Source organism: Artemia franciscana, chromosome 1 (assembly GCF_032884065.1).
Source record: "Artemia franciscana chromosome 1, ASM3288406v1, whole genome shotgun sequence".
NCBI classification, from domain to species: domain Eukaryota; kingdom Metazoa; phylum Arthropoda; class Branchiopoda; order Anostraca; family Artemiidae; genus Artemia; species Artemia franciscana.
This window is the reverse complement of record NC_088863.1, coordinates 33,425,096-33,443,216: the sequence shown is the minus strand read 5'-3', so window position 1 is coordinate 33,443,216 and position 18,121 is coordinate 33,425,096. Positions and strand designations below refer to the sequence as shown.

The 18,121-nt window shown below is 35.9% G+C and overlaps 1 protein-coding gene across 1 annotated transcript in view; it reads right to left on the bottom strand.

Annotated features, from left to right (window-relative positions):
• The window catches only part of LOC136028707 (muscle-specific protein 300 kDa-like), a gene marked incomplete in the record, with an annotated part of 463,479 nt that overhangs the window by 366,374 nt on the left and 78,984 nt on the right, over positions 1 to 18,121 (bottom strand). Inside the window, 1 exon segment of the mRNA XM_065706609.1 lies at positions 6,791 to 6,955. Within this exon segment, the coding sequence (XP_065562681.1) occupies positions 6,791 to 6,955 (165 nt within the window).

Genomic DNA, 18,121 nt, shown 5'->3' with positions numbered 1-18,121 from the left:
ACACCTTTTTTATTCAACATTTTTTTTTAAACCTATTTTTATTTTTAAGTAAAAGTTAAAAATTTTAACATTTAGGAAGTTTGAAGTATTCCTACCCTTTGAAGAAAAAAAAATTATGTCCCTTTTCACGATACGGCTAGTGATCATTTCAGTGCCTCTACAAAAAAAAATCGCAGACCTTATAAAAAAAATAGTTTATATTTTATTAGCTCAAATTGTACGGAATTGAATGAACTTTCTTTTCAAATATGAAAAAGAGTTTGTTACCTTGAAGAAATTTCGAGTTTTTAGCCTTTCTTTGAGATAGTTGTCGAATTTTACAGCACTTATTTTGAAACTGCAGTAAATAGAAAAAAAAACAGTGTTTTTTTTTTTTTCAATTTAAAAATCATATCCTTGTAGATCTAGATCTCTTCTTTCGATTGATGTAACATTACACCGGATTCCTCAACCCAATAACTCGCAAAAAAAATCCTAAATCGTCACACTTAGTTATAGGCTAAATTTGGTGTTTTTGGCCTATATCTCAGAAACGCCCCAAAGGCGAACATGCGCCCTACGATATTCGTTTTCAGCATGGTCGACTACCCTAGGATCAGTCCTCAGCATTTTTGTACCTTCCGGCATGGGTGGGTGCACGATACAGAATCTGGCGCCTTGACTAAAATGAAATGATGCTAAGAAGAATTTTTCAGAGTGAATCGTCAACAAGTAATTTTACAGGGAGAGGGATTCTCAGCTAGGATGGAATTGTCTGATAGGAATTTGACGGAGGAGGGGGTTGCACTTTACATTGGATGAAATTTCCACGGAGGAGTTTTCCGAGAGAGAGTATAGAGGGTGAATAGAGGGTGAACCGGATTTATCGGCATTATTTGAAAAACGAACAGAAATTATGCGATTGCCCCCTCCTCAATACCTTACTATTTACGCTAAAGTTTGACTGTTTACTAAAATTAAAACATGGGGGGCTGTTTAATTAAAATAGGAAGCTTTTTTAAAAGTGCTAACAGCTTTAGCGCAAAGAGCAAGTTACTGAGGAGGGGGAAATCCTTCATATCCGGAATAAATTTTTCATGTACGGGGAGCCAAATTCCAACCTGCATTAATTGAAAAACGTTCAGAAAACAAATAAAGAAAAACAAGTTTTTATAACTGAAAGTAAGGAGCGACATTAAAACTTAAAACGAACAGAAATTACTCCGTATGGGAAAGGCCCTGTCCCCTCCTCAACGTCTCGCTCTTTACGCTAAAGTTTTTATTGTTTTAAAAAGTATGTGACAAAGAGTCAAACTTTAGCTTAAAGAGCGAGGCGTTGAGGAGGGGACAGTCCCTTTCATATGCGGAATAAATTCTGTTCGTTTCAAGTTTTAATGTCACTCCTTACTTTCAGTTAAAAAACTAGTATTTTTTTTTATTTAATAATACATAAGTACGAAATATGTTCACAGCATCACTGGGTAAACAGATTATGAAAATTGCTTCAAAGTAGTTTTCATTTTCTTTGTTAATTAAGTCACTAAAGGAAAGGCCTATATGATGAGGTGTGACTCGCAACTGGAATTAGAAAGCATCCATTCCCAATGGTTTGAAAAAAGTTAGCAACAATGGAAAATTGTAGTCCATAGCCCTTACTACTTGACAAATTATGTTACCCCTCTACGATGGGCTTATAAAATTGAAGCGTGGAGCAAGAGTGTAAGCCACTGATAGGACATGAAACTGAATGTCGTCACTGATATAACTAAAAAAAAAAAAAGAAACACACAACGTCATCTAGCATTACCCAATCATCGCATTAATTATAAAAGCCCCACACACAATCTTAGTAGGATTAAAATTTGCGTATCTTCTTTTGATTTTACCTAATATTTGCCGGATATAATAGATTTCCTTTTGCAAAACTGGCTGATTCGGTATATTAATGAATGTTTTTGCTTAATTAGCAATATGTTATGCATACTAACACAACCCTAAGTATTTCGTAAACCCATATAAAACCGAAAAAAAAAGAACATCTTGGGTAATTTCAGGAAATTTCACATTAATCCAAAGAAACCGAGACCTATAACAAAAGTCCTAAATTTATATAATTGAAATTAAACTTCTTTGAAATGTTTCTAGCTTTGATGGGCAACTCTGACTGTCACTGGAGCTGCTGGTCTTTAATTCCTACTAATGTTATTTAAAGAGTTCTGGTTTCCTCTATCATCAGTTTCTCATACCCTTTCGCACGGAGTTTGATACGAAGCCGAAGCTTCCCACAAAGAATTATGATCATGTTTCGATGAACTGCAGAGCTGTCTTCCAAGTAAATGTTGAAGATTTTTTTATCCTGTCTTTTTGCTAGTCCTTGCAAAATTTTTCGGGGACTGGAGCATAATACGAATTATAGTTTACCGTACAAAGTCATCAAACCAATTTTAGCATTGTTCAGTGTTATCTGTAACCACTGCTTTTGCTAATCGCATATGTAATGGATCTTTTCTTGAAATTAATTAGGAACAGGGTGTCATCTTTTTCACAAAATATGAGATTTCACTCATTTAACATATACTGAGGATAGTTTATAGAAAGATTGCAGATAGAGCTGAAATTTGAAACACGTGGTCGTAATAGAAAGCATTTGCAGTTGATAAATCTATCTTTTAGATTTCTGAAAGTTCACAACTCTTATTTTCGGTGATCTTAGATTATCAGCAATAACATAAATAATACAATTTCAGGACTTTCTCGTACACCATAATATTTATTTCCCTTAGACATCATTCATTTACTTTATTTCGGTTTGAACCGGCGTTTACTGTTGTTTTGTTTTTCTAGCGAAATTACATCAGTCGCCACCTGATCGACTTTGATGGGAAGGGCATAACAATTTAAACTTAAAGGCGCAACTTAAAGTTTATATTGCAATTCAAATTTAAGTAAAATCTCCCCATCAAAATATAAAGAATATAAATCTTGAAATTTTCCGAACACTACGAAGCGTCGTAAGCATGGTAAATTGAAAGGCTACAAATACTTTTTCGTCGTTTACCAACTAAATCTGTTATCTCTGATTTTAGTCACGAGGCTTAAACTGATTTTGGAAATATTTCCTGCAGTTGAATTTAGAATACAGTGTACCTGTTCTTCCATGCATGGATGTGCGTGTCAAAGATTATGTCAAAGATTGTCAAAGATTGTTCCTTTTTGAAAATTCATTTTCGCATTTAAAGGATGAGCTTATCCATGTTGGTCCATCCAGTAAAGACTTCGTTCAATCAATTTAATTTGTAAAGTATATTTTAGTTTATAAAATTTAACCCTAGTTGATCAGAGGACAAGCTTTGGGACACATTACCTCCGTCATTATGAAAACAGATGCATCCTTTAAAATTCTTGAAACGGTTCGTGGTAACGAACTGTAAGTGAGGAGCGACACGACTCAACAGCAATCGAAACTAAAAAAAACGGAATTTTGACATGAATAAATCAAACAGTTCGTGGTAACGAACTGTAGTAAGGAGCGACCCGGCTAAATAGTAACCGAAACTCTAAAAAATGGAATTTTTTAGAGCAATAGTTACATAAAAAAAATCGCATTTTAATGCTGATTTTAAATATATAACTTTCATCAAGATTAGTCTTACCTATCAAAGGTTACGAGCCTGAGAAAATTTGCCTCATTTTAGAAAATAGGGGAAAACATCCCCTAAAAGTCATTCAATCTTAACGAAAATCACATCATCAGATCCAACGTATCAGAAAATCCTATTGTAGAAGTTTCAAGCTCCTAACTACAAAAATGTACAATTTCGCATTTTTTGCCAGAAGACAAATCACGAATGCGTGTTTATTTGTTTTTTTGTTGTTTTTTTTCCCAGGGGTGATCGTATCGACCCAGTGGTCCTAGAATGTCGTGAGAGGGTTCATTCTAACGGAAATTAAAAGTTCTAGTGCCCTTTTTAAGTGACCAAAAAATTGGAGGCCACCTAGGCCCCCTCCCATGCTCATTTTTCCCCAAAGTCACTGGATCAAAATTCTGAGATAGTCGTTTTATTCACCATAGTCGAAAAACCTAATAACTATGTCTTTGAGGACGACTTAGTCCCCCGCAGTCCCCGTGGGAGGGGTTGCAATTTAGAAACTTTGACCTGTGTTTATATATTGTAATGGTTACTGGGAAGGGTACGGACGTTTTCAGGGGGATTTTTTGGTTTGGGAGGGAGAGTTGAGGTGGGGGGATTACGTGGGAGGATCTTTCCATGGAAAAACGTCTCATGGGGGAAGAGACTTTCAATGAAGGTGGCACAGGAATTCTTAGCATTATTTAAAAAAACAATGAAAAAATAAATATGAAAATTTTTTTTTCTACTGAAAGTGAGGAGCAGCATTAAAACTTAAAACGAGGAGAAATTATTGCGCATATGAGGGGTTTACCTCCTCGTAATACCTCGCTCTTTACGCTAAAGTATTTTTAGTAATTGCAACTATTTATTCTACGGCCTTTGTGATTCAAGGGTCATTCTTAAGGAATTGGGACAGAATTTAAGCTTTAGTGTAAAGAGCGAGGTATCGACGAGGAGTGAACTCTCTCATAACGCAATAAAAACATACGAATATAGAAGTTGGTTACGTAAGTTAATTCGTAAATTACGTATATTAAAAGTTCTAGTTGCCTTTTTAAGTAATCAAAAAATTGGAGGGCAACTAGGCTTCCTCCCTCTCTCCTTTTTTCTCAAAATCTTCCGATTAAAACTATGAGAAAGCCATTTAGCCAAAATAAAAAAAAAAATGCAAATTTCGTTTTAATTATTTATGTGCGGAGAGCCAAGATCAAAACATGCATTAATTAAAAAACGTCCAGAAATTAAATAAAAAAAAACAAGTTTTTTTTTAAGTGAAAGTAAGGAGCGACATTAAAATTTAAAGCGAACAGAAATTACTCCGTATGTGGAAGGGGCTTTTCATCCTCAACGCCCCGCTTTTTACGCTAAAGTCTCTTACTGTCTTAAAAATAGAGTTAAGAGAAAGAGTCAAACTTTAGCGTAAAGAGCGGGGCGTTGAGGAGGAAAAGCCACTTTCATATACGGAGTAATTTCTGTTCGTTTTAAGTTTTAATGTCGCTCCTTACTTTCATTTAAAAAACAACTTGTTTTTTATTTAATATATCAAAAGAATCGGCTTAATATGCTGACTCTAAATATACAAAATTCATTAAGCCTAGTGTTACTCATAAAAGACAACGAGCCTGAGAAAAACTGCCTGATTTTCGAAAAAGGCGAGAAACACCTCCTAAAAGTCTAGAAATCTTAATGATCGCACCATCTGATTCTGCGTATTAGAGAACCCTACAATAGAGGTTTCACGCTCCAATATGCAAAAATGTGGAATTTTGTCTGAAGAAAGATAAGGGAAGTGTGTTGTTTTTATTTACTTTTTTCTTTTCCCCGGGGGTGATATTATTAAACCAGTGCTCCTAGAACACCAAAAGGGGGCTCATTTGAACGGAAACTAGATGTTCTAGTGCCCTTTTTGAGTCACCAAAAAGACTAGAGGGCAACTAGCCCCCTCCCGAGCGTTTTTCCCCAGAATCGTCCGACCAAAATTTTGAGACAGGCATTTTGTTTACCATAGTTGAAAAGTCCGAAAAATTATGTCCTTGAATATAACATGACCCTTCCCCCCAGCCCCTCGGGATAGGTCTTTCAGTTATAAAGATTGTCCATTGTTTACGTATAGCATTTGTTATTGGGAAGTGTACAAACTTATTTGGGGAAAGGGGGCTTTAGATGAGTTTTCATGGGAGTAATTTTGCGTGTGGAGGGAAATTTTCGCGGGTGAACTTTCCAGGGTAAATTTTACGCTCGGGAGATTTGACAGAATTCCTATACAAATTCTTTTTATTTGTCTTACGTTGTCTATGTCATTTCACTTTTGCGTGTGGTGACCTTCCGGGGGAATTGTCCGAGAGAAATTTTCTGCGTGTTTGTATTTCCAGGAAATAATATCCACGGAAGGGTGGATTTCTGGAGTGATCAGAAAAGCCATTGGAACTTAGTCTTATTCAAATGAAAGTATGCTAAGGACAATTTTTATGCTGAATCTTCTGCAAGAAGTTTTACGGAGGAGAGAGGAGAACTTTCACCAAAGATGTAATTGTCTGGAAGGAATTTTGCGGGCGGGGGGTGTCTTTTACGTGGGAGAACTTTCTAAGCAGGAGTTTCCCGTGAGAGGAGGGAATTTTATATGGAGGTTGAGCCAGATTTACCGGCATTATTTGAAAAACGACCAGGAATTAAATTTTAAAAAAAAGTTTTTTGAACTGAAAGTAGCCTAAGGAGCAAAATTAAAACTCCAAACGAATACATAATATTCCACAGAAGAAGGGGCTGCCCCCTACTCAAAAGCTTGCTATTTAAGCTAAATTTTAACTGTTTGTCTCGGATTTTTTTAAGAGCAACTCCTGAAACACAAGGGCCGTTTAATTAGAATAAGAATCTTTGTTAAAAGTCCCAAAAATTTCAGCATGAAGAGCCACGTATTGAGAAGGGAACAACCCCTTCGTACACGAAAAAACTTGTTTTTATTTTTAAAAGAGACCAAAGACAAATAATTTTCCTTGCGGGAGGGTATAGAACTGAATCAAACATCGTTTATGATGGTGTATAGATAATGTCCCTGTCATTTTCCTAGTTTTTGATACTTCTAAGAATTCAGTAAACCCTTCCCCCCAGACCATACTGCAAATAAAGCCCCTGTACAAGAGTATCCAATAGTCTTGATTTCAAATTTAGTTAACATTTACCTTGTGTTCTTCAATTTTCATTGAAAGGGTAGTTGCAGATTCTTCATCAAGAGCTGCTGGTACATCATCTGTCCCGAGTAATGCCTCTGCTTGATGCAACCATTCTCCTAACGATCCAAGGACACCCGGAAGATTTGTATCTAGTAACCATTGCCAATGTCGGATCTGAAGAAAAAAACAGGTTGTAGTTTTACCAGAAATGAGTCAATAAGATATTTATAGCTCTTCCAATTCCTTTTATTTGATGGCTGGCATTCTTCCAAATACAACAAAATATGGGAAAATTTAGGGATTAATCTTGCAATGAAGGGGTTTTATTACTCAAAAATGGGATTAGAGAGAGTCTAAGCGGAAATTTCATATTATGTCAGTGAAAAACTCTAATACTCTTGTACTCCAATACTCAAAAATCAATCACTGTGATTTGGCATTAACTAAAGCTCAAATTTGTGCATCCTTTCTAAACTGAAAAATAATCATGCTCCTCCAATGACGCAGAGTCGACATAAAGGACTGTTAGAAAAAAAGTAAAAGTAAAAAATAGTAGCTAGTAAGATACTACTGTTTAACTAAAAACACATTCTGAGTCATATCCTCAAATAGTAGCTGATTTAGCAGAATAATTTAGCAGATAATTATTCATACAACCAAAAATATTCGGACTAATATTAGATCCCACATTCAACGCCACAGAAAGAATTTGGTAATTAGAAAAAAAGAAAAAAGATGGAGCCTTTTTTCCTCCAAAAAGCCCACACGACAACGGTTCATTGCCAACACTGACCGTGAAAACTTGTTTTCTAGAGTAGAAACCTAAATAGGTTAGTTTCACTAGTTTGGAATTGACAAAATTTACGCTGTTTGCTGTGTACATCTTACTTGTTTGTTGTATTACATTTTGCTATCCAGTGAGCGTGTAATTACTCTGCTTATTATGAAAATCATTTATATAACCAAAAATATCCGGACTGATATTAGTACCCACATTCAATACCAGAAAAAAGACTAAAAAAAGTTTTACGAGGCCATTCTTTCTCCAAGAAGACCTCACGATCACAAGAACACTGTATTGTAATTTAAAAATTGTAAACACTACCCGTAGAAAATATTGTCTTTTGGAGGAGAAACACAATAGTTAGTATTATTATTTTGGAATTAAACAAATTACCTTGTCTGCCGTATTACATTTTACTGATTGGTGAACGCGTAATCAACTTAGTAAAATTTGAAAGGCATTTTGTCTTGTCTAATATACATGTCAACCACAGATAACAGGCGGGAAAAATAACAGGCGGTCTGATTCAAATAACTTTGTTATGTTTTAATTAATTTAAAGTTCCAGAAAGAGCAGAACTGGCTTAGAAAACGGGGCACCTTAGATTCGTAGAAATTACATTTTCCAGTTATTCCGGACGAGCAGCAAAGCCTATCAGGTGACAGGCATACAATAGAAAAAGTAGCTTAATTTTCTTTAACTAGAGGAGACAAATTACCTCCCCCCACAGCATAGAACTTGAAGTTGTCTAGCCTCTTCACCTCCAAGACAGGAGTCGAAGTCACTTAGTCCCAAGTAGTCGCAATTGCAGTCATAGTAGCAGTTGCATTAATAGTGGCCCTGGCAGTTTCAAGTTAACCCTCTGTCCAGTTCCTAAAATATTGCAGATACGCCTATTTGATACCCGGGAAGCCCTCTGATAACTCTTGAACGTCCCAAACACACAGTAAAAGTTCAAACATAATAACTTTAGTCGTTCCTTAGGTATTACTGATACACCCTTTGACAACTATCATACATACAGTTTATTTTGATTTTGTTTGACATCCCCCTCAATATTTCCAGAAAATTTAACCTTATCGCATATTTTTGGGGGGAGGGGAGCTACAAAGAGCTTGGGATGGGGACTGGTCACCAACCAGCCGCTTTTTAGCATCTCCCTCAACATGCAATGAAAGTTTCAATTTGATACCCTTAGCTGTTATCAAGATATTGCAAATACGCCTGTTTGATAAACTGGATATACATAGCGTCGTTTGAATTAATTACAATACCCCTCAAGATTCCCACGTTTCACCTTAACACTGTTTGTATTTTCGGAAAAACCCAGAATACAAAATTCCCTCTCTTCCTAATGATAAATCGTACATGTAATCATTGGGCAAATTGCATAACTTATAATCCTTGCTCCAGGGCTGTGGGGCCATGGCCTTCCCGGAGCAGAGCTGTTAAGACCTTTTGACTAATTTGAATAAAAGGGCTTTTTCAGAATTTCAATCAAAATCGAGGGGAGGGGGCAGGTAAAAAGAGCAAGGGGGTTGGTTTCCCCCCACTCGCTCTTCAACATTTTGTCAACATACCTTGAAAGTTTCAACTTAATACCCTAAGCCATTCTTTAGATATTGCTGGTACACCCTTTTGACAACCAGCAAACACATAGTGTGTTTGATTGTGTCTGATATTCCCCTAAATATTTCCTTAAAGTTTCTCCTTAATATCCTAATCCTTTATGGAGACCCAGGAACAAACCTGACTACTTTCCCAGTAAAAATCTTATATACTAATAATAGCCAACTTGCATAACTATAGTCTTGGTCCCAGGGGCTGTGGGGGGCTATGCTAACCTCAGAGGCATAGTTACTTGACCTATGGCCCATTTTGAACAAAATAGTTATCTCAAAATTTGATCGGAAGTCTTTTAGAGGAAAGGACACAGAAGATGGGCTTGTTTCCATCGAATCAATTTTGACTCTTAAAAAGGGCAATAGGACTTTCAATTTCCAATCTAATGAGGCCCCTCCGAAGTTTCAACACTCACCCCTTCCATGATACGTGGCACTGAGAAATAATTAAATAGATATATAAATAATTACATACTGAATCTTTAAAGATCTTCACTATTGGCAATGCTAGACCGTCGTCTCTGATAAGACTTTTGGGAAGGAGCTCAGGATCTTTGATTCTGGGTTGGTCCGAAAAGGCTACGGTTATTAAGTCGAAACTAGAGGGAGTGTTGATATGGATGTTGAACTAAATTAAAAGGTACTATATGTCCAGGTTACAAAAAGGGTGTATCTGCAGTATCTTAAGAACGACTATGGGTATTAAAACTTTCAGGGCTACTAGTACTACTATTTCTTCGACTATGACTACTGGCGATTGCGACTATGACAACTTGTGGATGCAATTACTTGCGATTGTGGCTGCAATTACCTACGACTGCGATTAAAATTATTTACGTAAATGTCCTACTATGGCCTCTAACAATTCTGACTGCGACTACTTGCGAATATGACTGCTTGCAACTGTAACTACTTGTAACTTCATTGTGACGACTTAGAGGTAAGACTACCACGACTTGCAACTGTGACTACTTGCAACTTCGACTACTTGCGACTGCGACTGCTTGTGAATGCAAAAACTTTTTCATACGGCTACTTGCAACAGCAACTTTTACAGCTCCGATTACAACTACGACTGTGACTTTCACTACTACTTCTACTGCTACTGCTAGTACTACTACTAAACAGAGGCACCATTTGGGGGGGGGGGGGGCAGGGGGGGGGGGGGGCAAATGCCCATCCTAGATTTTCCAGGGGGCCCAAGCCTCCACCAAAAAGGGTCCTTTGCCGGCCATAATAATAACACTATTTGCTATTAATCATTGTAAACTTTGAAAGCAGGTTAGATACAAAATTTAATTCTCAAGTTCTATCAAATGCCCGTTTCCTAGATGATTATATTATTATTATAAATTCTGAATATTTGCAGTAATTCCTCTGAGTTGATAGACTAAAATAGGTCAGTTCCTGGCCTATCATTTCTTGATGAAATCGTACCTTGTTATCTTCCAATTGCACTGCACAGTAGCAATTACGTGAGCGACGAAATCGCTGTCTCAGCAACTCCATGCCGTCGCAGTCGACTTGGTTATTTCTCGATCGCGCACCCTGATTCAGGCCACAAGAAGCAAACTCACCGACCTGCGTTCAGATGCTTCATTTGTATCGCTTTTCAAGAAGGCTAAAGAGTTTGCAACAGAACTCGAAATTGAAGTACCTGCTGTGAATGGACCCGCGACTAGACCCTCCTCTGTTGGTCAGAAAGGACGACCTTGAAGAATTCAAAAGATCACCAAGCATCGGAAACAATTTGTGACAACTTTGACGCTAGGAAAGAATTTCATCGAATCTGGAAATTGGACTACTACTTTGGCGGATGAAATGAAGCAAGAATACTTCAAAACTTTTGACCGTCTACAAGCCGAATTTGACAGAAGGTTCACAGATAACTTGCCAGTGCTGAGTACGCTCGAAGCCTTGGATCCAAGCTCAACCAAGTTTATGGACACAGAGCTGTTCAAGCTTTTCTCTTCTCTTTACGGCGAGCTGGATATCGACAGCATTCATCTCGAATCTCAAGCTGGTATTACCAAGCGTTTCTTGCTCAATGAGGAGACAAATTCGGAAAACTTCCTAGACATTGTCGACCATCTCCAGGTATTACCAGTGGCTTACTCAGAAGTAATTACAGTACTTCGGTATTGCTGCCACACTTCCTGAGACAACAGCGAGCAATGAGCGTTTGTTTTCTAGCCTAGAAATAGTGAAAAACTACCAGCGGTCTACAACAGGGGATGATCCTCTCAGTCACCTCCTTTTGATATTTGCAGAGAAGGATTTAGTAAAAAATTTGGACTACAACCAGCTTGTTGACGATTTTACAAAGATGAAAGCTCGGCGGTTCCACTTGTTACTTTGAATGTTGTTATATTTTTTTTTCTTGTTATGTTTTTCCTTTTTGTAAATATATTTGATCTGGAAGATTTCTGCTGAAGGGACACTGAGATTTTGGTTACAACCCTCAACATAACAATGAAGGTTACTTTCACCGAGGTATTGTTTACTTAAATAAGAAAGTTTCTCGCTAAGGAATGCCAGCCTGTAGTCTGGTTGAATTTTCCACTTTCAGTTTAATCACTTAACCTCATTGATTGCATTCTTTGTTGTTATAATTAATCTTAGAGGTCAGTGTGGCTGAGTTCCACATTTGGTTACAGTCCATTTCCAAGCAACACACGGGTGCTGAAAATGCATTTTTACTTAGAATATTCGATCAATGTGCTGCCAAAATCCGTATTTTTCTTACGCGACACAAAGTGAAACGGGGGGGGGGGGGCAGATGGAGTTCATGCCCACCCCAAGATTTGGCCCAAATGGCGCCTCTGCTACTAAACTAAATCAAGGAGTTCAAGTCAATCCAGGGCATATCTGCAATACTTCAGGAATGGCTTAGGTTATAAATTTGAAACTTTTAGGGAACGTTGAGGGGGCGTTGCATTGAGTTAAAAGACAAAAGGGCATATCTTGGCGTATCTTTATTGATATCAGGAACACCCACGAATGTTAAGTTGAAATTTTTAGGGAATGCTAAAGTGGTGCTAAGCTAAATCAAAAGACAATACATACACGACACTCTGTACATCCCGGTGGTCAAAAGGACAGTGTTCTAGGACAGTTCAAAGGTTTTACAAATTTGTTAGATCGTTCTTCCAGTGTGTCTGAAGCCAGAATTACCAAAAATCTAATTCTTTTTATTGTCATAAATAACAGTTAACCTTTCCTTCGGATATTTCATTAACCTTGAATTTATTAATAAATTAAAGGTTATCAGTCTTTGATTATTTACCAATTGAGCAATCTTTCGGTCTTCTCAAGCTTCTTTTTCTTATCCTGGAGAACTTTTTCCATTTGGCATCTTTTGAATTTTATAATTTAAAATAGTTAGCATTTATTTATAAGCAATACAGTTTCTGAAAGAATTCCAATTTTCCAAAGTAAAAAAATAAGAAAAATTAACTGAGACGTTAAAAAATAAGAAAAATTAACTGAGACGTTAAGAACCAATTAGACTATATTCAACAAATACAAGCTATTTGATATAGCAAGTGAATCACCATCACTATATTTATATATATATATATATATATATATATATATATATATATATATATATATATATATATATATATATATATATATATATATATATATATATATATATATATATATATATATATATATATATATATACTCCGTACTTTCAGTTGAGAAAATTTATTTTTCTAATTTAATTTCTGATCGTGTTTCTAAGTAACGTCAGGAAATCTGGCTTTTCCGCCACGGAGAATTCCTCCTCTACACGGGCATATTCTCTAGACAATTTACTCCGGATAATTGCCCTTAACATCTCCGTATAAAATTGACGTATAAAACGTATAAAATTGAGCAGGCAAGGAGAAAGCAAGACATAAGAAGAATTTCGTAAAGAAATTCTGAAAAATTTCCTCGCTGTATAATTTTCCCTGAAAAATTCACCCCTGGAAGCCTCCCTCCCTATCGAAAATCCCGTTAGCAGAAAACCCGTTCCCCACTAAGCCAAAAAATGTTGCATACTTCCCAATAAAAAATTTATTTCATGACAAATAAATCTTATCTTCTATTACTATACGTAAATAATAGGCAAATTTTGTAACTTAAATACCTTTCACCAGGGGCTGTGGGGAGGTTATGGTATCTCCAAAGGCAAAGTCTTTCGGTTTTTCAACTATGCTGAACAAAAGGGCTATTTAAAAATTTTAATCGAACAATTTTAAGAAAAAAGAGACTTGAGAGGGGGCCCAGTTGCCCTCAAATCTTTTTGGTCAATTAAAGAGAGCACTAGAACTTCTAACTACCGTTCGAATGATCCCTCTCCAAATATTCTAGGACCAATGGGTAGATACGATTACCTCTGGGAAAAAACAAACAAATAAACACACATCCGTGATCTTTCTTCTGGCAAAAAAATACAAAATTCCACGTTTTTGCAGATAGGCGTTAGAAACATGTACAGTTCTCTACAGTTATCTGATGCGCAGAATCTGACTGTCTCATTTTCATTAAGATTCTATGACTATTAGAGGTCGCTCCTTATTTACAGAATGTGACCATGAACTGTTCGATAGTTCTTTCATTTCTAGAGAAATTCGAAGTTTCCCTGTGCTTCCTTCTTAGTATTGATGGCACTAAATTGTTCCACGGCAAGAAATCAATTTTGTAACTAAGAGAGAAACAATTTATTTTCGACACTGCATGATACCACTCGAGGAGCTGATGAACACATAATGGATCAGATTTTTTTGTAAAAATAGCCGTTTATAAGATGCACCAGTTCGAGAATTCTTAAGGGCACGCAGCTTTTTTGCTGTGGTACGACCCCCCCCAAAAAGGGTTGGATAGCGCATCTGCCAATAAACGATCTAAGTCTCGATCCATTACAAAAGTAAAGTGCTGGGAAAAATTGAACCCGTAGCCCCTCTGTGTCCCAGCAGGTGGCCACGTAAGTAGAATCAGGAAAGGACTGTAGCCTCTCTGTCAAACAGTTCGTGCTAACGAACTGTAGTAAGGAGCGACCCGGCTCAATAGTAACCAAAACTCTAAAAATGGCATTTTGATACCAATAGCTACATCAAAAGAATCACATTTTAATGCTGATTTTAAATATATAAGTTTCATCAAGTATATTATTGCCCATCAAAAGTTACGAGCCTGAGAAAATTTGCCTTATTTTAGAAAATAGGGGGAACACCCCCTAAAAGTCATATAATCTTAACGAAAATCACACCATCAGATTCAGCGTATCAGAGAACCCTATTGTAGAAGTTTCAAGCTCCTACCTACAAAAATGTGGAATTTTGTATTTTTTGCCAGAAGGCAAATCACGGGTGCGTATTTATTTGTTTTTTTTTTTTCGTTTTTTTTTGGGGGGGTGATCGCATCGACCCAGTGGTCCGAGAATCTTGCGAGAGGGCTCATTCTAACGGAAATGAAAAGTTCTAGTGCCCTATTTAAGTGACCAAAAAATTGGAGGGCACCTAGGCTCCCTCCCACGCTAATTGTTTTCCCAAAGTCAACGGATCAAAATTCTGAGATAGCCATTTTATTCAGCGTAGTCGAAAAACCTTATAACTATGTCTTTGGGGACGCATTACTCCCCCATAGTCCCCGTGGGAGGGGCTACAAGTTACAAACTTTGACCAGTGCTTACATATAGTAATGCTTATTGGGAAGTGTACAGACGTTTTCAGGGGGCTTTTTGGTTGGGGGGAGGGGTTGACAAGGGGGGGGGAGATATGTTGGGGGAACTTTCCATCGAAAAATTTGTCATGCGGGAAGAAAATTTCCATGAAGGGAGCCCAGAATTTTCTAGCATTATTTAAAAAAAAACAATGAAAAAATAAATATGAAAAGTTTTTTCAACTGGAAGTAAGGAGTATTAAAACTTAAAACGAACAGAAATTATAACGCATATGAGGGGCTCACCTCCTCCTAATACCTCGCTCTTTACGCTAAAGTATTTTTAGTGATTTCAACTATTTATTCTACGGCTTTTGTGATTCAGGGGTCATTCTTAATGAATTGGGACAAAATTTAATCTTTTGTGTAAAGAGCAAGGTACTGACGAGGGGGTGAACCCCTCATACATGGAATAAAAATATGAGATTACAAAAGTTCGTTACGTAAGCTAATTTATAAGTTACGTTTATCTTTTACTAATAAAAAAAAAATTCGTAAACAAAATTAAAAGTTCTAGTTGCCTTTTTAAGTAACCAAAAAATCGCAGGGCAACTAGGCTTCCTCCGCCGTTCCCTTTTTTCTCAAAATCATTCGATCAAAACTATGAGAAAACCATTTAGCCAAAAAAAAAAAAATGCAAATTGCGTTTTAATTATTCCTTTGCGGAGAGCCAAAACCAAAACATGCATTGATTCAAAAACGTTGAGAAATTAAATAAAAAAAAACAAGTTTTTTTAGCTGAAAGTAAGGAGCGACATTAAAACTTAAAACGAACAGAAATTACTTCGTATATGAAAGGGGCTGCTTCCTCATCAACGCCCCGCTCTTTACGCTAAAGTTTTTTACTCTTTTAAAAATCAGAGTTGAGAGAAAGAGTCACACTTTAGCGTAAAGAGCAGGGCGTTGATGAGGAAAAGCCCCTTTATATATGAAGTAATTTCTGTTCGTTTTAAGTTTTAATGTCGCTCCTTACTTTCAGCTAAAAGAAAACTTGTTTTTTATTATTTAATTTCCCATCAGGCGGGAATATGAGTAGAATCACGAAAGGATTCTCAATCTATAATAAATTATGCATAAAGTGTGCTCTCTAAAGAATGGACCTCAAGCATCCCACATCCCTCCTGTTAAAAACTCTTTAGCAAAAATATATACATGCTGCAACTGTTTGAACTGAAATTACTATGGAATTATAATTTTTCAAAATGCTGAACTAGAGAACCAAATAAAACAAGAGGACTTATAATGCTGACCCACCCTCCTCCCACTACGATCCCTTGCCACAGAGGTAGGCAAGTTCAATCTTGTTTGAACAAATATATAGAAAGATTTTCAATCTTTATGATAGGGGGGGGGGCAAAGTGGGACTTTAGGCCCCCCCCCCCAAAAAAAATACTCCGCGGCACCTCTATCAGCTTTTTGGCAAAATGAGATATTTTGCACCTTTCGCTAGCCAGAGCCACAAGAGGAATTTTAATCTCTACGACTGGGAATCCAAAGCTGGTCCACGGCCCCTCTGACATTCTTCAACCCTCTCATCTACGGCTTTATAGCAAAAAGATAGACATGTTACACCGAGCTTAAATCGAAAATACGCAATAATTCTCAGTGTGTATGATTTGAGGCACAAAGTTGGCCCATAGCCCCTTTAACAATCGCCCCTCCTCTCCCCCAAACTTTTTCACAAAAAATGTAGACATTTTGTATTTTGTTTGAAGCATAATCACTCAAGAGTTTTCTATCAACCTTGATGGAAACAATCTTGGCTCCTTAAACACTTAAACAATTAAAGAAAAAAAAGAAGCTTTTTCCAACTGAAAGTAAGGAGCGACATTAAAACTCAAACGAACAGAAATTATTCCTTATATAAAAGGGGCTGTCTCTTGCTCAATACCCCGCTCTTTACGCTAAAGTTTGATTCTTTCTCACAACTCTACTTTTCTAAACAATAAAACACTTTAGCGTAAAGAGCGGGGCATTGAGGAAGGGACAGCCCCTTTCACATAAGGAATAATTTCTGTTCGTTTTAAGTTTTAATGTCACTCCTTACTTTCAGTTAAAAAAAAACTTGTTTTATTTATTTAATTTCTGAACGTTTTTGAATTAATGTAGGTTTTGATTTTGGCTCAATGTACATGAATAATGAAAACTAATTTACAAATTAATTTTACTTTTTGTGGCCAAATGGCTTTCTCAAAGTTTTGATCGGACGGCTTTGAGAAAAAAAGGGACGGGGAAGGGGCCTAGTTGCCCTCCAATTTGTTGGTTGCTTAAAAGGCCACTAAAACTTTTAATTTTATTTACGAACGTCTTTATTAGTATATATATATATATATATATATATATATATATATATATATATATATATATATATATATATATATATATATATATATATATATATATATATATATATATATATGTATATATATATGTATATATATATATATATATATATATATATATATATATATATATATATATATATATCTATCTATATATATAAAAATAAGTTGTTTGTGGGTTATGTCTGTCTGTCTGTCTGTCGAGTGAAGTCGTGTTTGTCCGCATATGACGTCTGAATTATTTCACAATAATACAAAAGAAGAAAAAAAACTAAAAAAGGTAAAAACTACAAAAAAAACTAAAAAGAAAAAAAACTAAAAAAGCTAAAAAACTAAAAAAAACTAAAAAAAGGTAAAAAACTAAAAACTAAAAAAACTGAAAAAACTAAAAAAAGGCAAAAACTAAAAACTAATAAAAAAACTAAAAAAGCTAAAAAACTAAAAAAAACTAAAAAAACTAAAAAAAGGTAAAAAACAAAAAAAACTAAAAACTAAAAAAGAAAAAACTAAAAAAAAGGAAAAAACTGAAAAATAAGAGAAAAAGAAAACTAAAAAAGGGCTTGGGGGGGCGCGAAGCGCCCCCACCAACTAGGTGTTGGGGTGGCGCGAAGCGCCACCCCAACAGCTAGTATATATATATATATATATAAATATATATATATATATATATATATATATATATATATATATATATATATATATATATATATACATAAATTACAAATCAACTTACGTAACCAACTTCTATATTAACCAACTTCTATATTTGTATATTTTTTATTACGTATATGATGGGGTTAGCTCCCTCGTCAATACCTCCCTTTATACAATAAAGTTTGAATTTCGTTCAAGTTCTTTAAGAATGACCCCTGAGTCA